The sequence below is a fragment of the Malurus melanocephalus genome, unplaced genomic scaffold (genome assembly GCF_030028575.1).
Source record: "Malurus melanocephalus ecotype Western Australia unplaced genomic scaffold, MMel_1.1 scaffold_102, whole genome shotgun sequence".
NCBI classification, from domain to species: domain Eukaryota; kingdom Metazoa; phylum Chordata; class Aves; order Passeriformes; family Maluridae; genus Malurus; species Malurus melanocephalus.
Genome location: NW_026623334.1, coordinates 1,255,801 through 1,276,692, shown reverse-complemented (window position 1 = coordinate 1,276,692; position 20,892 = coordinate 1,255,801). Strand labels below are relative to the sequence as shown.

Here is a 20,892-nt window from a genome sequence, read left to right as displayed (position 1 = left end):
GTGCCGGGAGGACAGGCGGGCGGGGGCGGTGTCCGCGGGCGGGCCGGGCGCGGTGCGCGCCCCATGATGTTTTCTGCTGTGATGACTCATGGTGTTCTCTCTTGCCTTTAGATACCAGCCTGTTGATATCATTCAACCAACCAATCATGTATTGCCAGCCTCATTCGGGGATTCTGATTGGTACTTTGTCACAGGCATCTCTCTTACCTCCACCAATGAGTCCTCACGTAGAAAACCACCACAGCATGACCTGCAGAAACAGGGAATGCCAGGTGAATATTGACTCTTTCTCCTCCGTCTTTGTGGTACTCACAGGCCCACGGGCCTCTGTGTCTTTTTTTTTTCTCTCTCTCTCTCCTCTAGATCACGAACTGCTCAGGCAAGAGCTGAACAACCGGTTTTTGGTTCAGAGTTCGGACCGGGCCGCTGCCTCACTTGGCCCGGTGCCGCTGCTGAGAGCGGAGTTTCACCAGCACCAACACACGCATCAGCACCAACACACCCACCAGCACACATTCACTCCTTTTCCATCCAGCTTGCCCCAGACGCCGCTCATGCCGCCCTCTGCACCTCCCATGGTGCGTACCCCAGCCCAAAATGTGAGGATAAGTAGAGCATCTCTGGTCAAAAAGCCTAACCCACTCTTGTCAAACAAAACCCAGCCCTCTTCATTTCAGCCAGGCTGTCCCTGCCCTTCCAGCCTGGAGGCCAGCACTCCCAGAGGGACCCCCTTTCCAGCCAGAGCCCCCACACCAAGCCTCTTGGTTCCCCGTGCTGTTACCCATGAGCAGACAGAGCACCCAGGAGACAAGTCCAGAATTCCTTTTGTTTCCTTTTCGTGTGTCCCGCTGTGTTTTTCTACTCCACCTTTCCCAGTGCCAGCTGCCTTGACACAACAAAAGACAACAACCAGGATGCCACAGTATGGGTGGCTTCCAGCCCCAAACACAGCCCACACAACTGCTGGGTGCAGGGCAGACTGTGCTGGCTTAGCCAGAGCTCTCACCACAGTGCAGCATCTCATCTGACACCAGTTGTGTCCCTCTTCCTCTGAATAGCCGACCTGTATTGATTTAGGCATTTTATTACTTGATTACATCAACAAGCACTAATTTGTGTGTGGCTGGTTCTGCTGGGAGAGATCCTCCTGGCCGTGTAATAAGCATTTTGTCATTGAATTTGCTTGTAACACAATGGGACTTTGCTGCAGCTGTTACAAAATTGTTAGGGATCTGCTACAAATGGATTTTGTCAGTACTTTAAAACGCACTCTCTCCCCATTTCTGGCAATTACTTTGTGAGATTGAAAGCACAAGATTGAGCTTTTTTCCCCCTCGCAGTTTCACACTGTGTCCAAAATGCAGAAACAGCCCTCCTTAAGGCTAGCAAAAGCAGCATTTGGGAAGAACCAAGGATTCAAGGAGCGGTGTTTCCCACTTCTCTTTCCCACTGCTGCCTGCCCAATGACATTCTTGTGTTATAATCTGCTTAGCAGCAAGACAATTAAAAGCAATATTATCCACCCAAAATCCAGCCYCAGGTGTTTGCTCAATGTACTTGTGTGTAAACACCTTCCCTTCTTTCCCTGGTCTGTGTAAAACAATCCTGAACCTTTTCTCAGAAGTCTCCTGTGTTATTTAAGAACTGTGTTACCCGAGCCTGTGAACAGCTCCCTCCCCACCCACCCATGCCCGCTGATGTCAGCCTTCAGACCGAAAACAACTTGCAAGGCTCTTTTGTTATATTTCACTCACATCTTCTTATATTCCACTAGATCAGGTCTGCTAATCCCAACACCAGAGAAGAGTGTTGAAATTACAGCTGCATGTGTTTGGTAATTTATGGTATTTACACTGGAGGGGACATGGCTCCAGTAATAACTGTAATTAATGAAATTACAAATCTGCTCTCCTGCACACAGAGGAGTGTGAAACAGCAGCTGACTTGCCAAATAAGCAGCTTTTCATGGGGTCCTACAGTTCCCTTCCCTGCCTTCTTCCCCRCTCCCTCCTCCCCAGCAGAATGTACATATTGTTCAGAAATGCAATGTGTGTGTGCTTTGGGTTTGTTTCCAAGATGGTACAGGGCAAACGGGGCACAGACTGCACACATGGAGGTGTTAAAACCCCATGCTGGAATGGAAAAGGTTTACCATYACCTTTTCTCTGGGATACTCTTTTGCAGAGAAGGGGGAATATTTCGAGATTTGTGTATCTAAAGAGATTCAGCCCTTTCCCAAAGAATTTTGGTGCTTACAGGTACCCAAAAAAACGGGAATCGGTATTTGCTGCCCCACAGTAGATGCTGGGGTGTCATGGAAAATGTTTCTTACCTGCTAGTCTGTGGTCTAGCTCAGCAGTCCAGGGGCAGATCTGGAGCTGGAGCTGAAGGTCCCTGTGTTTCTCTGCCCTACAGTGTCAGGGCTGCTCTGTTCCCAGAGCAGGGGCCTGGCCATGCAGTGCCTGGTTCAGGGCTCTGCAGTGAGCTGTGGCAGTGCCAGCGTGGCCTGGGGGCTCCWCTCTGTGAGCCTGGGGAAGTCAGTCTGTCCCTGTTGAGTGACTGTGCAAGAAATAACCAGTCAGTTCTGCTCTGTTAAATGCTTACACACGGGCCATGATTGTTTGTCTGTGTTGAAATCCTGATGTGTCTGCTGCTGCCAAAACCAAACTCACCTGTTTCCTTTTTTTTTCTCTTTTCTTTCCAGTTTGACAAGTACGCTCCCAAATTAGACAACCCTTACTTTCGACATTCCAACGTGAGTGCTTCACCTTTCTAGTTGGTTTCTTTGTTAATGGTTCTGCTTGCTCTTCTTTTGCCTGTTTTCAATTGATGAGAAGTGTTTTGATCCATTCATTTCTAAAGCTCTTTTTCCCCGTCTTGGTTTTTATGTTTTGAAGGTAGAACGTTTCCTTTGGGCTTTTTTTTTTTTTTTTTTTTTTTTTTTTTTTTTTTTTTTTTTTTTTTTTTTTTTTTTTTTTTTTTAATTCTCTGTCTCCTGCATTTTTGCTGCTGCGGCTCTGTATGGCTGTGCCTGGGATGGCAGGGAATGCGCAGGAATTGCTCAATCAGTGGTCATTGCAGTACCTTTGCAGCTGATGCTTCTCCCAGTGCAGCAGCCCGGAGTGCATGGCTCTTTCACAAGGTTTTGCTCAGGTCACAGGAGTAAGTCAGACTGGTGGTTTCTTCCTGGTGCTCCCCACTGCTCCAAAGCACAAAAAAATGACACGTTTTGGGACTTGTAAAACTGCTGTATGTGCTCAGGAGAGGCCTAAGCAAAATTCARCCCAGCCTACACAACTACAAGGTGGTGTGCATGTTGCCTGTGGTTAGAGTGCAATGCAGCATCTTGTGGTTCTTTTTGCTTTAAAAATTAAAGCAGGTCACATTTCAAAACAGGATCGATTTGTTTGCAACAGCAGAAAAATGCAAAGTTAAYGGAAAGTGAACATAAACCCCAAATTATGCTCTGTGCTTCCTGCCGTAGTCCACAATTTTTAAAGGCACACTCGTTCAGCACTATCTAGAAAATTTATCAGATGAGTGCATTTTTCAAGTTTTGGCTTTGCTCTTAAAAAATTTTGAAAGCAAATTTATTGTGTATTTTCACTGTGGCACTTGGTCAGCACAGTACTATTTTTGTATGTGCCAGGCYTGGCACCTACCTCCATTATTATTGTTCAAGTCATCCTGTGACATAAGCATCTCTTTTTCTTTTGTAGTTCTTTCCAACCTATCCTCCAGCAATGCCTGGAATGCCACCCATGCTTCCACATTCAGGTCCCTTTGGGTCACTTCAGGGAGCATTTCAACCGAAGGTACAAACTTCTTCTTCTGAAGGCTTTGTTCTTTTGCTGGGAGAGGAACTGTGTTCAGAGTGTGTCTCTGGTGATTTTGCAGCACATGATTTGRATAGCAGAAGTGCAGGACAGGGTTGGAAAGGATCATCCCACAGAACTGTGAGCATCCTCTGCACAAAGCAGCCAACACTTTAGCAGAAATTTTCTCTTGGCACKGCAGATCCTTCCTTGGAAAGGATGTAGTGGTTCACTTGGGAGGTCTGCTGAAACTGGAGGAGAAGCATACAGTGAAGTGCATTATTTTGATTGAAATATTTGCAGCTCGTAATAGACCGATGAGTCCCAAATCATTTTATAAATCTAATGGTCTGAGATTGCAAAAGATAAACTGTGTTTACTCCCAGAAAAAACAATGAGAATTTGACTGCACAAGTGTGGGAACAGTAGGGAGAGACTGCTGTAAATGGGTAGAGCWATTGGGAAGGAGCTGAATTTTTATTCCCAGCTCCTACACTGTCTGACCTTGGGCAAGTCGCTTAAACCTTCTGTTCCTCAGCTTCSTCATCTATAAAGTTACCTTGCAGTGGTTTTTGTGAGGGTTAATTAATGCCTGCAAGCTTCTTTGAGATAATGTGTTTGAAAGGTGCACTGCAGCTGTAACATGTCTTTACAACTAGCATTGGTTGGCATTTGGAAATGTTGCCATGATAACCCCCATTTTTTGGCAAATTCTGTGGTGTGCACTGCTTTTTTTTCCCTCCCAGACATGCTCTTTCTATTAATCATTTTTAAATGTACCAAAACTGTTGAATCTCTCCAAACAAAAAATAATGGATTGTCTCTATATAGCATTTGTTCAAAAGTGAAGCATGCACTGCATTTGTAAGGTGGCATGTTCAGCTTCCTTACGTGCTGTGATTTTAGAGATTTCTTACCTTGAACTGCATTTCCATAGAACTCTGCTAGTGTGTAAGAAGGCTTGAAGGACCAGCACTGTAGCCAGGCCATTCCTGTTTACATTTGGAAGGTGRTTTCTGTACCCACACCAGGCAGATCTGTGGGATGTGCTTCCCTCAGCAGTCTCACTGATGTTGGTGGAAATCAGTAGTTAGAACTGCTTCAAATTTTTTGAAGCCTTTTTACAAACTTTCCCCTTAATGCTTTCAATGGAAGCCAGAGTATTTCCTCAGTGCCCATCAAATCCTTGACATTGTTTTAGGGATACATACAAATAGCATAATCTGTAAAATGGCCTTGTTCACCAGGAATTCTGTGTGYAGTGGCTGYAGGCCTAGAGAAGGAGCAGTTCATAGAAGCAGAAGGAGMAAGAGAGAGAACATGACCATCCCTTGATGGAATTTGTCTGCCAYTGTTAATTGTTATTATCCTTGCACRGGATGCCAGGCAGTTCCTACAGGCCCRGAGTCCGGGTACAAGCTTGATTTTCCAAGAAAAGGAGCTGTACAAATCAAGGGGAGGTGGCCAGATTTTGCCCACATGCAGCCAGGGCTGTTTTGCCATAAGGCTCCTTCCTGTTAAAGAGGAGCTGCTGCTACACCAATGGCACCTTCTTCTGCTTCCCATCTTCACTGCAGAGCTTCACAGATCCCATCTCACTGTAAAGTGCCCTTAGGCCAAGGAGCAGTTACATAGCGAGGAAAAAAAAGTGAGCACAGACCCTTTGCATTTTTAAGCAGGTCCTAGTGCTGTTATAACTAGCTTTTAATTAATTTTAATGATAGATACATCTMACATCTGCTAGCTTGGGTTTAAGCAGTGCGAGGTCACACTCCAGTGCCATCGTTAATCACTGACATCATTTGATCTCTGGACAGTGCAGTATTTACATACAATCTAATATCTGAAAAAGAGAGGGATAGGTTGAAAAATGGATCTGCTGCTTTGGCACATCACTTCCCAGTTTCCCAGAGGAGGCAGAGCTGAACTCTAGGCACAGCCACTCCAGTCATGGTTACTGCATTGTTCTTCCATGCTCTCTCCCTCCCAAGCTGTTTGACTAAAGCCTTCATAAACATTGCAGAGCTGATGATTTGGGTTTGGCACTCCAACTCCTGCACTTCTTGCTTTCCAAAGCAGAGATCTTGGTTTTGTTTTTCCCCTTCCCATGGCAGTTGCCTACAGCTGTGCATGTGAGTGCACTGCACATAAATCCAGGCTGACGGTAAATTTCTCAGCGAGTTTCCTGTAGGCGGTTTCTCACAAGCTAAGAACTTGAAAAGGTCAGAAGTATTCCCTTTACTTTGCTGGAGGARGCATTCACGTCTTTCTCCAGGGGACAAAGGGACAGGATGACACCATGCTATTAACATGTTGTGATCTTGAAGCTCTTGCCTGTATGAAAGCTGTAACTTATTTGCCACCTTRTATCTACCTCAGCTGTCAAGAGAGGCCCTGAGAGCTCTGATCTGCCTGGGGAGTGCATTGACTYACCTACACACACACACACAAGAATTGGCTTTTTAATGAGTCTGGAAGTCACATAGCCTTGGACAAACTAAAACCTACCTTCCCTCCCACACCCACRATTATACTCATGCCTTGTGCTGTTGGAAATCTGCTRTGATTTGRCCTAAAACATGAGTGAAACAATCTYTTGGGGAATGAGGTTTAACCCCTCTGCACTCAGCTGTGCAGAAGCACCAGGTGCAGTTGCTCTGGGAGTGGGAGATGGATGAATGCCAGAGTGAGGAGATGAACGGGTTCTTGGGGATCATCTAGGACAGGACAACAGGTGGGATCCAGAGGAGGAGGAGGAATAGGGATTCGATGAGGTGTTTAATTCTTCCTGGAAAATGATGGGGTAAACAACGCAAAGCTATAAAAGACCCACAAGCACCTTCTAAGGTTTCTGGTTTAGCCTTGTCCAAGCAAATAGATGGGCTGTTGCTGGTTCAGGCATTCTGTTACCTGGCCCCAGTCAGAGAGGGGCCATGGTCCAGAGTGTGAAATATGGGAATAGAATAGGAAGCTTGAAATAGCCTGTTCTTGACTGCAGTGCTGGTTGCTGCCTGAAAAATGGAGGGAGTCAGGCCACCTCTGTCCTTCTCTCTCCTACCTGCTGCCTRTTTTATCTAAAGAATAAGCTTGGGGAGCAGGGACTGTCTCTTCCCATGCACTTGCACAGCACAGCGGGGTGTGATCTCAGTGGGGCTTAGGGGTGCTGGAATACTGTTCCTGCTGCTCAGTAATGATAAATGACATGGTGGTTAAACGCTGTTGGCTGTCAGTAAGAGATAACATTTAGCACTAATGTAGCAATATGCGTGTTCAAAGCGCAGTGCAAACATGCACTAATTAATGCTGTTAACATCAGATAGAGTTGTTAAATGTACCACTGGTATGATACAGTATTATTCAYGCTCTGTTCTTGTCTTTCAGACTTCGAACCCTATTGATGTAGCAGGTAGACCAGGCACAGTCCACCATACGCTGCTGCAGAAGACTCCAGGGGTAGGCAACAGTACCTAACCTTCTTTTCAGCTTATCTGGATTTACAGTAAACACACTGATTGCTGATTAAAAAAAAAAAGAGAGCAAGCTGGTGAGCAGATTGGCCTTCTAGACTGGGAACATGCAGTCAGGGGAGAAGTTTCCTTTTTCTGGTGGGACAGTAACCCTCCAATACAGTTGTGAATTCAGAGGGATGTATTGGCTTCTTTGAAAAATCACAGGAAAATGGGGCAGGAAACCCCTTCAATATCTTTCCCCTAAGTATTGCTTGGAGAGTAATTTTATGTGCTCCATTTCGGAATGATTACAAGGTTCAGAAAAGCACTGGCACTGTTCAGTTGCTGGCATGAAGCTGCTTTGTTTATCATAAAATTCTGCTCGAGTTTGGTTYAAGGAGTGAAAGAGAAGTTTTAAGCCTTCTTTAAGCCTTTTAGGTTTCCCATGTCACAGGGGACTTCTCTGGAACATTGCTTTCTAAATGCTTTTACTTGTTCAGAGGAAGGAAGTTCCCCACCTTTCTGTATATTGGCTAGTTTCAGAAAGACTGATTGTTTTRTTTCTGCTTTTTCCATAGGTGTCAGACCCTTATAGGCCTCCAGTAAGAGTAAGTAAGGTTTGTGGGGGATTTTATATACATATTTATACACTTGGAATATTGTGCATGTGCTTTTGCAATTTAACACATCCAGAAGAAAATTTCATGCTCATCCTTTACTTAAAGCAAAATGTCAGTCAGCTCTCTGCCAATTCTGATTAATAACATTTAGGTTGAACCCCAGCCTTATTTTGCATCCATTTATGTGCATTAATAGTTCACGGTCTGAAATGAGGGTCACAGAAATAAATGACTGCGAGCATGGGCAGACATTCACCAGCGAGCACATTCGTGGTGGCTTAGGTCAATGTGCTGATGTTCCACGTCAGCAGTGGAACAGTGAGTGCCAGAGCTCAGCTGAAAACAAGCACTTGTTCAGCTGTGCCACTGCTCATCCTGGGGATTGTTCGGCCGTCCCCTTTTCCTCCCCAAAAGCCAGKAGCCATAATAACCACGCATGACTTAGCCTGCAGTGCAGCAGGGGTGAATGAACAGGGCTCCTTTCAGAATCAGAACTCTGAACCATTAGCTGCCTTCTCTTAAGCATGGCACACTGTTCTTTGCTGCCATTCATTCCAGTTTAGGAAGGGGGGAGCTCACATGGGYAAGAACAAGGCAGGATCTCAGATGTCCACGAGATGGGGAAGATATCCCACATTCTTCCTGTTTCCTTCTTAATTTAAACATCATTTGTAGCAGTGCAGAAGCAAATGTTGATCACCCATTGTGCCGTTTTAGTAATCAGCCTTCTCATTGCTTAGCTGCTTGCTTGGTTGACAGTAAGGGAAATGAAATGTTCTATCTGATGTAGATTGCTAACATATAAATTAATCTAAATTCTTGTGCTTTCCACTGCAGAAACCAGGGAAGTGGTGTGCGGTTCATGTACAGATCGCCTGGCAGATCTACCATCACCAGCAAAAGATAAAGGTAATTCAGACRGTTTCTGGAACAGAGCCAAGTCTTTTAGCTTACAGATTGTATTTGAGTGAGTAATGGGCAGGAAGCAGTTACTGTAGTGATTCTCAAGCTTGCCCGTATTGATTAACTAATACTTACACTCCTTTAACATTYATTGTAGCAACTGTAAAGTTTATCTGAGGGCAAAGGAGCTGAGTGGAAGGGTGTACAGCCAGAAAGAAGGGAAGAAAGCAAGGGGGAGAGTAATTCCCCCAAGTCCATATTTTTTTGCAAAGCATGCGCWTTTAACGTCGCTTCCCTTCTGCATTAGTACCTCCTGTGGAGGAGGTAATGAAATGACCAATGCCGTGAAGAACATTACAGAGCAGAGAGCAGGAGAGTGCATTRATAACAGCAGTGCTGGAGGTTGTGGGGCTCCCTGTGCTGCTGTGATGGTGGGCAGAGGGAGGGGGTTTAACACTCCAGGGGTAACAGGATGTAGGTGCCCTGGGGTGCCGTTGCAGGCACAAGGCTCCCTGTGGCAGGCGGAATAGCTGACAAGGAGATTCATGTAGGTTTTGTTTTTTCATAGCTCCTGGAGTAGTTTTTTTGTCCCATTAATTAATTCTRTGCTTAAGCAGGTGCCTCTGAAAGGAGTCTATGTCCATATATTTTTATAAGTAAATACATAATCTTTAAGCCATTGATAGGCTTCCATGACTAAGGTGCAGTTCTGGCCATGCTCACTCCGACAGGGCGAGGAGAAAAGTAGCCTCTGAGGAGCCACAGAGCTGCCCTCACGCTTTGCCCCTTGCCTGCACACTGAGCTAAACTGGCTGCAGGAAGGGCACAGCATAGGCACGTCTCCCTCAAACTGAAGAGGCAGCGCAGACGAGCCCATCACCCAGCTCTCAAGGCTTCTGTCGGCAGCTTTGTGCCTGCAGAGGATTTTTTGTCAGGCTGAGAGCTCTGAGTGCTCCTGGGGTGGCACGCACTGTGTGTATCATGTTCCTGCTGCAGCCAAGGGGCTGAGTGYCCCCTGCAGCCCCCAGCCCTGGGATGGCCCCGCAGAGCCTGGCAGAGCACGGTGCACTGCGTGACCGGAGATACTGCTGTCACTCTCTCTAACACTCCCTGGCAGGGCTGAGCAGGAGTGAGCCTTACCTCCCTCTCTTTTTCTCCCATGAAAAAAGGAAGTGTGTAATGAGATTGTTTTATATCATTTGACAGCAAATGCAGCTGGATCCCCACAAGCTAGAGATAGGTGGTAAACTTGACCTGTTCAGCAGACCTCCCGCCCCTGGAGTGTTTCCAGGCTTCCATTATCCACAAGACCTTGCCAGGCCTCTGTTTTCTACCACAGGTAAGGGAAGATCATTCCTTGTTGATTAAAAATAGTCAGTGTATGTCCTGTGTGTCTCTACAGCTACATGTGCCTCAAAAATAGAAGCAAGGTTGGTTCAAGGGGTGCAGAGACACTGCTGTGACCAGGGCTCTGCCAGCACCTGCAGTGCAGGATCCTCTACACATCTCTGAGCTGCAGCAGTTGGCTCACAGACCTGTCTGTGCAGCTGCTTCTTATGTGCCTGATTAATAGGCTATAGAGTGATTTTTTAAAAGCGATTTTGACAAAAACACTTGAAAATGTTTCCATTGCATGAGATTGGAAGTGGCCCCAGTCTCTTTCTTGCTTTTATATTTGCCATGTTTTTCTTCTCAGGTTCTCCACTCACCAAGCTTTTGTTTGTTTTCGGAAAACAAGGGGTTTTTTTGTAAAAGGAAAACTTCAATAACAGCATTGAAAGTATCACAGAAGGTGTATTTGTTAAGTGTTTGGTTTTTAAGTAGAAAATTCTGCTGTTTTACAAGTTCAGCAAAGTCTTGGGTTTAAAATGATGTATTGAATTTACAAAAAAAACCCAAAGAATCAAATATAGTTTACATTGATCAATTGTTTTCCAATCTGTTGGAGAAGTAATTACAATTGTGCAATTACCAAAGGGCAGTACCTTTCACTGCTGTTCTCGATGTCTCTGACCATGGGAGATTGCAGCTCTCACATTTTGGTTTAGGAAGTGACAGGCTATATTTCTCTGAGCCTGTGGACATCTGTATTTCTCTGTGGATTCCTGTGGACATCTGTCTACCAAGTGCCAAATGGTGTTTTTATTCTGTTCCCAAGCTTAACTTTCCCATCATCTTCTTCACATTTTCTTTCTGTGTTTGAGGTGCCAGAGTCTGAGTTGTGACTGATCTGCATCAGTTGATGAGATGTGACATAGGTCTTTATGTATGTCATTAATCGGCAAATAATGTCATTTTCTTCTGTGATGTTACTCTGGTTTTATGATGCATTATTGCACACTCACCCTAACTCAGTGCAGACCTGATCATATTCAGCCTTGATTCAGCCCGTTTGAAATGAATGGCATTGTAGGGTGCTGCCCTTATTTTGGTCTCTATAAAGGTACTTGGGTAGTACAAGGCCAAGATTTTTATGGTATCTACTTGGATGCRTAAGCACAGCATATTTACAAACCCCTGGCTGTTTTCCTATGGCAGATGTTTCCTTATCACAGTCCTCAGTCTGTCCAGTGTTGTCATTACAAGAACYTTGTGTCATGTCTGGTTTTGCTACTGAAGGCAGTTCTGGACAGAGTTACCCTAACAGGCAGAAAAGCACCAGTCCAGCTGGCACCTGGAGGATTTTTTTCCCTTAGAAGCGGCAAGCATGGTTTGTTTTACATTCATAAAAGCAAGAGGGGAAATAGTATGGAATAGAAACATTAAAGAAGGCAAACTAATAGAAAACTTTCACTAGAGAGAACCAACCTTAYGACAGCTTGTGAGTATATTAATCACAAGAGCCATCACACGGTAAATCCAGGTAAAGAGCGCTGTCAACGTGAACAAACACTGCAGCTGGAATCCATRGAGGAATAAATCTTTTACTCTGGAATATCCCAGGCATTCTTTTCACCTTCCTGAACACGTGTGCAGTTGATGTGAATCATTGGTTCTGCTGCATTGCCTGGTTACTGGGGGAGACATAAGTTATCTTAGGGCCACCTGTCTCCAGGACGGATGCTGGGCTGCCTGGCAGACGCTCTATTTAATAACTGCCTGACAGCCTGCGCCGCTGCTCCTGGCTTTCTCGGGAGGATTTTTTATTATCAGCCCWTGTAGTTGAGTTTGTAAGCCGTCTCCTTTGAAGAAATCTCCCATCCATTATACACCCTCTGAAATCTTAAAGGATTAGGAAGATGACAGTCTCCATCCGTCTTGAAGCATTGGAGCAGTCAGAATGTTTATAGAGAGGTACTAGATAGGTCTCGTTGTCGTGGTCTCTCTTAAGCTTCTTCAACTTATTTTCTGCCTGCTTAGGTTTGAGGTGCCCAAGCTGGTGTGGGACACAGAGCTCTGTTTCTCTCTCAGGTTTCACAGTTTGTTCATGTTCTGGACACATGAGTGTGTTTTACAGTGACCATCAGTGGCTGGGCTCTGTCAGCAAGGAAGGCCAGGTCAGGGGCTGACCATGTACCTCAGTGACAGGTGACACCAGTACATTTCACACTGAGGTTGCCAGCCCATTCAGGTTCAYATATGCCTGCCTGAAAAGAAAGAAAATAATTTTCTACTGTGAAAGGAGAGCAGAGTTTTCTGCATGAGCCTGGTCCCCCTTGACATACAGGGCAGGCCTGCTTGTTTCAGCCCTGTCCTCCCCCTCTCTTCAGCCTCATGTAATCCAGCATGCTCGGCTGTGGTGTTCTTTCCCAYGGGGAAGCACGGCACCATGGCAATGAGCAGTGTCTAGGAGGGGGAAAAATACCAGGGGGGAGCCTGTGGATGCAGAGCCATATGTGAGAGCGTGGCTGGAGTTCTCATGGGAGAGGCATGATTGATGCTCCCTGYGTGCCTGTYGTTAGCTGGTGTCTCATCTGGACTCRAATCAGTCACTTCCGAGMACCTTCTGCCTGGGCCCATAACCTGGGCTGACCCTTTTTAATGTAAACATGGAGTAATGACTGAAAATGGCAGACAAAGGGCTTGGCTTCCTCCTTTCTCCAGGTGAGCAGCAGCTCAGTGTAAGGTCTCCTCCTGCCTTAGTGCYCTGTGACAGACTCCTCRGTGGGGCTCAGRGAAATCCACCTCTCACTCRCTCAGCMRGGGTTTGGGGTCTTCCYGTGCCTTTGCTGTGTYTGAATCTGGCCTTTGAATCCAGTKGTTGGATGTGCTGGCCAGGAGCTCTGTGTGAAGGAATTGCTTGCCCCTGAACTCAAACTTTCCCTTGTTCTCGCAGGTGCGACACATCCAGCCACCACCCCTTTTGGTCCCTCGCCTCACCACAGCAGCTTCCTGCCTACAAACCACTTGGCAGGTAAGTGTGAGTGCCCCTGCCTCCACCCCTGCCCCCCTGCCCCACTCTGGCTCTCGATGTGCTCCTGCACTGCAGCACTGGTGGAGGGAAAGGCTCAAACTGCCTCAGGATCCCGAAGCTGGCCAGCTTCTCATCCCCTCAGTGTCTCACAAAGAGGGCAGTGCAGAACTGTCACATCTGCACTGCTGTGACACTGCACTAGAGCCACAATGTGAGCTGTAGAGTCCTGTGCTCCTGAATGTCCGAGGAAATGGGGGAAATCTATGCAAAGATAAACAATTCTCAGCTTAAAATGGGCTCCTCCTGTACCACTTCCCACCTATGAAAGTTCTTGTCTAGGCTCGTTAAAAGAGTTCAGGGAGCAGTTCCTGGCAAATAGATGTCCTGCACATTTTGCCAGCCTTTCAGTTTTCTAATTGGCAGTAAGTAGAGCCTGATTTTCTCAAATTTCCTCATTTGAGAAGCTCACAAGCAGCTCACTGCCAATTCAAGTTCAAGCTTTGTTGATTAATGTTTTAGTAACATTCATCCAATCAGTAATGTGGTGTGCCACATGACCCAGTAGACTGTTTTCTCTTGGAAATATCCAGATTTACATCAATTCCTAAACATTCGGTCAAAATTAACTATCTCTACCAAGTCACTCAGCTACTTARTATCAAAGAGGAAGGGCAAGAGCATCTGTTTTAAAATAAGTAAATAAGCAAATAGCTGTTTGCTTAAGGATTTTAGCTATTTGTGCCATGTGCCTTGATATTTTAATGTGATATCTTTGAGGAAGTGGAGAGCAGCATTACCTCCTGTAACATGGCAGGTTAAGGGCTTGGAAGGGACAGTCAGAAAGCCAGTGGGCAAGAGGAGTTGTTGAGAGATGACAAGCAGGAAGGAAGATAAATACACTGGTAGGATTTAACTCATACCTGTCTCTGGAGTGTTGAAACCTGAGTCGGGCTATGTGTTCTCAGAGAGGAACCTCTTATGATGGGTGCCTTTACTGGGAAAAAAGGCAGAAACAAGACAATGCATCTCCTCAGTGCTGGCCATGGGGCCTGCTGAGATYCTGCTTTCAAGGCAATTGCAGTGTTTCTACTATTAGTACTGATAAGGAAAAAGAGTTATAGCTCAGCAGCCACCCTAATTTCAGCTATTAGACCTTAATTTCCAGCTCGCTTCTGTCTCGAATACAAAAGTTTATTACAGCACCTGTTTGCAGAGTGAGCACTGAATCCCTTCTCCATTTTAACATGATGGGAATTTTCTGTGCAAAGAACCTTGCAATGAGAAGGATCAGCTTAAAGTCTGGCMTAATCCTACTTGGATTCAAACCGTTAAGAAGGGGAGGGGTGCGTTTCATTCTCCAACATTCTTGGCTAAATGCCTGCTAAATCCCTGTTTGCCTTTCCAGATCCATTTAGCAGGTCAAGCACCTTCAGCGGCCTTGGGAACTTAGGCAGCAATGCCTTTGGAGGATTAGGCAGTCATGCTCTGAGTAAGTACTGGCTGGGTTACTGCAGACAAACATCCCTTCCAGAAAAGCCACATGCTAATATTTACAGCAGCTGGTGGTAGTTTTTAAAGAAGTTTAATTCCTAACCTCCATTCTCCTATCTGAAAACACTGCACCTAAGATTTCCAGGTCTCTGCGGTGGGAGCTTTTCTGCGTGTCCCCGAGATCAGTAGCTGTGCTCTGGGCCTCCTCACTGCTGAGGGGTGGTACCTTGTGTGCTCACGGGGGCCCTGGAGCTGCAAAAACTCTCTGGGACCCTGCGAGGACCTAAAGTAACACCCCTCCCCAGCGAAGATGCACAGTGGGGCAGCTATTGATACTTCTTCTAATTCGTGTAGATGTCCTCTGTAACCTCTGAAGTTCAAATTACCTGCATTAAATTATTTTGCTTCAAAAATATGTTACCTGKAGGCAAAACATGCTTGAGAGCCACACATAAGAAAGCTTGTGCATCTCATGGTGCAACAGGAGTCAGCTGAAGATGGATGGAGGAAAATCAAGTGACTGTTCTGAAAAGCCTACAGCCAAGCTCTGTGTTTATACACACACATACATACCACCAAATAGACTGGTTTCTTCAACACAAAGTCCCTGAAGCATCAGCTGCTGGCAGCTGATTGCTTGTAACTAGCCACAAATTAAAGTTTCTGCCAGAGAGAGAGGAGCTGAGGAAAAATACTGCTTTTGTGCTGGAGCCCTTGCCTGGGGTGGGGGGAGAAGAGAAGCTGGGCATTTTCAGTAGTCTCTGAGTTATTGAAATGTAGAAAGCTTCCTCCARCAACAGCCTTAAAAGAGCTGGTGGCTCTTAACACCCAGTGTTGGAATTATCTGTKCCCACTCACTTATAGCTCCCCCTCACCATTGAAAAGTCTTGAAGGAACAGTTCTGGTTGTGATTAATATCGTGAAAAATATCTATGTAATGATTTGGTTTGAATTATTTTTAACTCTTCCTCCCCCTGCCATTATTCTAGCTCACAACAACATTTTTACTCACAAAGACGGCCCAAACCTGCAGAATTTCAATAACCCCCATGAGCCATGGAATAGACTCCACCGGACCCCGCCGTCCTTCCCAACACCTCCCCAGTGGCCCAAGCCCACGGATTCGGAGCGAAGCTCCTCGGTGACAAACCATGACAGGGACAGAGAGCGGGAGCGGGAGCCCGAGAAGAGGGATCTTTCTCTGAGCAAAGATGACAGAGACAAAGAGAGGTGAGCACCGGGGGCTTCTGAGTGCTTCCTGCTAGTATTACTTTTCCTCTGTGTATTTTTTCTGATTTTCCTGAAGTGTTGTTTGTCCTTGAAACAGCTGATAGGCTTTCTCCTCAGATAAGCACAAGTACTAGCAACACCAAAATAATTCCTTTTTGCCTTTTACGATTTGTCTTCTGTGGAAATAGGGTACCCCATTTGCAAATTAACAAAAAGCACCAGGCTGAGGAATTGGGTGTGTTACTGTTGTCAGTGTATACATGGCTCTTTTCAGTGCAGCTGCTTTAGGATTGCTCTGTATTCTGAAATCATGAAGGCAGCATTGTGTTGGTCCTTTGGAGACAGTCGTAGTTCTCATTAATGTACAGATATGCTGATGAATTCAAATGTTAGCTGGACATTAACGAGACAAAAATGCAAATGCCTGTATCTGGAGCAGTGGGGATGAATCTATTAGCAAAACTGATTTTAAAAAATGGTATTGTGGGCAAACCCTYATTAATGATGACAGGCCTGTATCACCTGGGCTATGGTTACTTCATTAGCCCCCAGTTTCASAGTTTTGAAGCTGTGAAGCCCTTTRTATTTCAGAGCCCAGTTGTGTCCAACAGGCCACTTCTCTGGGGGCAATAACAGCCTGCAAGCATTAGATGTGTGTGCTTGACTACTGATAGGGATTCATMGTCTGCCTGGAGTGCTTTTAATAAGATCTTCAGGCAGTACCTGTGAACAARATTATATGGAAGCATCAGGCTGAAAACCACCTTGCTTTAAATGTTAAATTGTTTGACACCCTTGCACAGATATCAGGTAGGAAGCTCCCTTCTTGACTCTAGTGGAATTAATTCACTTGCAAACCAAGGTTACTTTACTCTCCAGAGTGTTCACATAGGGGTTAACAGCTCTATTAGTTTCTATTAATTCAGCCTAAGCTGTCCCCAGCATCCCTCTTTGGACATAGTTTTAATAAACCACATCCTTGACCAGCAATCAGGACTACCACAGCGGAAGAAAGCTGGGTTAGCAAATGTAATCATAGGGGATAAATACTTACACAACTCCCCAAAACACCTCCAGCTTTCAGTGCTCGGGTCTCACAGCTCTCAAAAGCAAACACAGCGTAAAACTTAAGCATCAGTGAGCCTCTCAGCTGCATAATGCAGTTCTCTCAATCACACCATCATATTTTGCGTTTAAAGTGTCTCTCATTCAGAGCAAAGTGCTTTTAGAAGGTGAGCATTATTTATTCCCCTGTTAAAAAGGTGGGATTAACTGTGACTAATTGGCTTGCTCAGAAGCAGAGGTGCAGTTGGAAATGTAAACCCTCGTGCCTCTCTTTCTAAACCATGGATGTTGTCATCAAACCCCTTGTTTATCACAGCAGGTCCTCTTGAAACACAGCTCAGTTACTCATTTCCGTGGCCGATTCAAGGATGTTTCTCCTGAAGCACCTGGCTTACCTGCAAGAACTGCCAACAACAAAAACTGCAGGAAAATCAGCCTCACCTTATGGCTGCGTGCAGTCAAGGAGGCTGGCTTGGGAAGGACCTGCACACATTGCTSTAGGCTTCTGTTTTGTGTGCCTGCATCTGTGTTTTGGGAAAGGAACCTGAGTTTTACAGCTCAGAAGGCCATTGTCTGGCAGCAAGGTGTACACATGAACACACAATTAGCTTTTTATTTAAGAAAAATAAAATTCTCACATTTCTCAGTGAAACAAGTCTTTCTCTTAGGATGAATATAGTATTCTTCCAACCACATCCCCAGTTTAGTCCCACATTTGGGAACATKTAACTCTTTTTGTCTTTGAAGTATGTAGAGGCAGCTAGTGATGTCCCTTAGCACAGTGTCGCAGCTGTAGCTGGTGTTTGCTGAGCTTTCCAAGTCTTTCCCTGAGCAGTCTTAGAGTACCCAGCATCACGTGTATATGTTTGTTCACACATAACCAAGTACATCCCTTCTGCCTTTTCACAGAGACCTCATGGATAAAAACAGGCATTCAAACAGATCCTCGCCGGCATCGGCCCCAGTGACGCACCAGATCAGCAATCTCATCCGCAGCAACAGCCAGAGCTCCAGCGATGCCATCAGGCAGGTCAGCCTCGGGGACAGGGAGAGGTCCAAGGAGCCCGARAGAGAGCACCCTGACCGGCTGAGAGAGCCGCCCATAGCTGAGCACAAGATCAAAGAGAGCCGATCCCCRGTGAAGGAAACTCCAAGCCATGATAAGAGACCCTCTGAGGACAACACAAAGCCAGTAATCCAGTCTGTATCCCCGTACAGCAAACCTGCACTAAGTGAGAGCCTCAAGCTCACCAATCTGATGAGCAAGGACATGGAGAGAAAGACAGAACTTCCCAGCGACCTCCAGAAGATTAAGAATGACATCAAAGTCAAGGAGGAGAGGAAGGAAGACAGTGACGTGCTGGTGGTTGGGTCCGAGCCTTCGCAGCACTCGCGGTCAGTGGAGCATCCCCCGCCGCCCACTCTCCATGGATTATCGTTGCCCCACTCGATGGCTGCCTCCATGCCCATCTCCATGGGCAGCGTGCACCAGATGAACAACATGAACGTGCTGGACCGCAGCAGGATGATGACCCCGCTCATAGGCATGAACCCTTTGCCAGGAAGAGAGAGGCTGCCGCATCCCGGATTTTCCTGGGACCCGATGAGGGACCCGTTGCGAGAAGCCTACCGGAACTTAGACCTGCACCGCCGGATGGACTTCCAGCTCCGGGCGGATCCTATCCACAGGTTTCCTACCACCTCTGGCTTCTACGACCATGACCGTTCCTACAGAGACCGGGAGCCACACGACTACAACCACGAGAACATTCTGGAAGCCCGCCGAGAGCAGGAGCGGTTGCGGCAAGTGGAGGAGCGCGAGCGCTTGCACTTACGGGAAGAACTTGAGCGTGCCAGAATGCACCACTTGCACTCGTCCCCCATCGAAAGCCACCTGGCACACGTGCCATCCTTCATGCCTCACTTGAGCGGGATGCATTACCCCAGACTGAGCCCATCCACTGCCATGCACAACGGGATCCTGAACAGGAACCCGCCGACCGCAGCACTGAGCGCGCCGCCGCCTCTCGTACCAGCCAGCAGCACCAGACCTGCCTCCCCTCGCAGGACTACTCCACTCACAAACTCAGAGTCCAGGGACTACTCCCCCTCTAGGAACCCCAAAGAAGTAGAGGCACGATAGTCCCCAACATTGAATTTTAAACTCACCTGTACATAAAAACAAGCAAGGAAACAAACAAACAAACAAACAAAAAAAACCACAAACAGGAAAAAAAAACAACAAAAAAAAACAAACAAACCTTTTACAAAATGCACTGCTGTAAACTTTTTTTTTAATGTAAAATTTGTAGAAGTTAAGCACATTTCCATAAATAATGGGGTTGGGGACTTTCCAACAAGAAGGTTGCTGAGAATGGGAATTTAATATATAGGTATTGATTTTTGGTTTTGTTTTTTGTTTCTGTGCTAAAAAAGAATGAGTTAAGAATATCAAGTTTGTACATTTTTTCCCAAATGTGAGAAACATTTTTAATGGATTTGTATTTTTTTTAATTTTGTGCTCTTTATTCACTTAAAAAAAGAAGAAATTTTGCTTTTGTTTTTAGTTAAATTTGCATTCTAAAGGCCTCAGATCCTTAAGAAAAAAATACCCAGGGTTTCTTAAAAGTATTATTTATGGAAATACTGTAGTTTTACAGTCCACTGTGAGGTTCCCTTCTGAGGCCAATTGATCACTTACCTTGGTACTTTGGAACCGAAGTTACAGATATATATTAAAATATTAATAATAATAATAATGTACAAAACTGTTTGTTTTTTGCCTTATTATATTATGCAGAAATTTAAGAGGAATTTTTTTTGACTTCTTGTTTTAAACGAAAAAAAAAACAAACTGTAAATATTCTGTTAATATAAATGTACACCAATATTAAATTCTTAACATAGGTAGACTTTATAAAAATGGTTTCTAGAACCACTCTGGTTATTTGTTAACATGGTTACAACTCATACTCTTGTCACAGTCAGAAATTCACACTCAGAAAGCTCAGTATGGCATATATACTTCAACTATGCAAGAACTTGGAGGCAGGTCTTAGTGGATGTTGGGGGGAGGAAGGTTTAAAAAAAAAATAAAAAAAAAAAAAAAAAAAAAAAAAAAAAAAAAAAAAAAAAAAAAAAAAAAAAAAAAAAAAAAAAAAAAAAAAAAAAAAAAAAAAAAAAAAAAAAAAGAAAGACTGAATTTTTTTGTACAAACACAAGGGACAGTTCGTCAAGGAAAGAGAAAGACACACGCTCCTGGAAGGGAATTTTGGTTTCCTACTTTTCAAGCTGGCAAAAGCAGATGGAACTGGCACAGTACCATGCGGCAGACCCTTTCCTTATTTTTTTTTTCCTTTTTTTTTCTCTTTTTTTGTGTTGTGGGCAGGATCGCTGGCAAGCAAGGACAATTTTCCGTGGACCCCTTGTGCTAATTGTGCAGTGTTCTTATTGGAATCTGTATACAAGACAAAGTAGAATTTTAGGAGTGCAAAAAAAAAAGTCTAATGGTTGATTAAAAAAAAAAAAAAGAAATTCTGATATATTATCTATAGTACATGAAGACCATAAGCAAATGTTTGTTTCAGTGTGGTTCTGCCTTGAACTGCTTTTTGGCATGATTTATTTTTTATTTCCAATTTTACTTTTCATCCATATGTAAATTTTGCCATGTTTTACTTGCTGTACCATCCCCCCTTCCCTTATTTTATTTTTCAGTGTCCATGTTTTATATATCCTGGGCTTTTTCTCTCTAGTTAATTCAGCCATCCGCTACTATTTTCTTGGCTCTGTAACTCTTGTTTCCCCCCCTCCCCGTCCTCCCCCCTGCACCCCCTGTAATTTTAAACATTCAGTTTCCTTGTAGATCAATGAAGATAAATACAACATTGATTTTGGATGAAAAAGGCAGTTGAGTGTTTGTGTGTCGTAGCCAGCGCTGTTGACTCGAGGCTAATGGTTTATTG

The 20,892-nt window shown here is 45.0% G+C and overlaps 1 protein-coding gene across 16 annotated transcripts in view; it reads left to right on the top strand.

The window, feature by feature from the left end:
- FBRSL1 (fibrosin like 1) overlaps positions 1-20,461 on the top strand; it is a 490,798-nt gene extending 470,337 nt beyond the window's left edge. For 4 of the 16 annotated variants that reach the window (XM_057369098.1, XM_057369097.1, XM_057369090.1 and 1 more), the window contains 11 exons: positions 364-599; positions 2,705-2,755; positions 3,720-3,815; positions 7,197-7,268; positions 7,843-7,881; positions 8,722-8,793; positions 9,994-10,126; positions 13,064-13,141; positions 14,547-14,630; positions 15,622-15,862; positions 17,837-20,461. In XM_057369098.1, the coding sequence (XP_057225081.1) occupies positions 364-599; positions 2,705-2,755; positions 3,720-3,815; positions 7,197-7,268; positions 7,843-7,881; positions 8,722-8,793; positions 9,994-10,126; positions 13,064-13,141; positions 14,547-14,630; positions 15,622-15,862; positions 17,837-19,070 (2,336 nt within the window). In that variant the 3' untranslated portion in view covers positions 19,071-20,461. Of the gene's footprint in view, positions 1-111; positions 600-2,704; positions 2,756-3,719; positions 3,816-7,196; positions 7,269-7,842; positions 7,882-8,721; positions 8,794-9,993; positions 10,127-13,063; positions 13,142-14,546; positions 14,631-15,621; positions 15,863-17,836 lie in introns of all 16 variants that reach the window. The other 12 variants (XM_057369099.1, XM_057369086.1, XM_057369100.1 and 9 more) reach the window with 11 other exon arrangements.
- Positions 20,462-20,892: the final 431 nt, after the last annotated feature.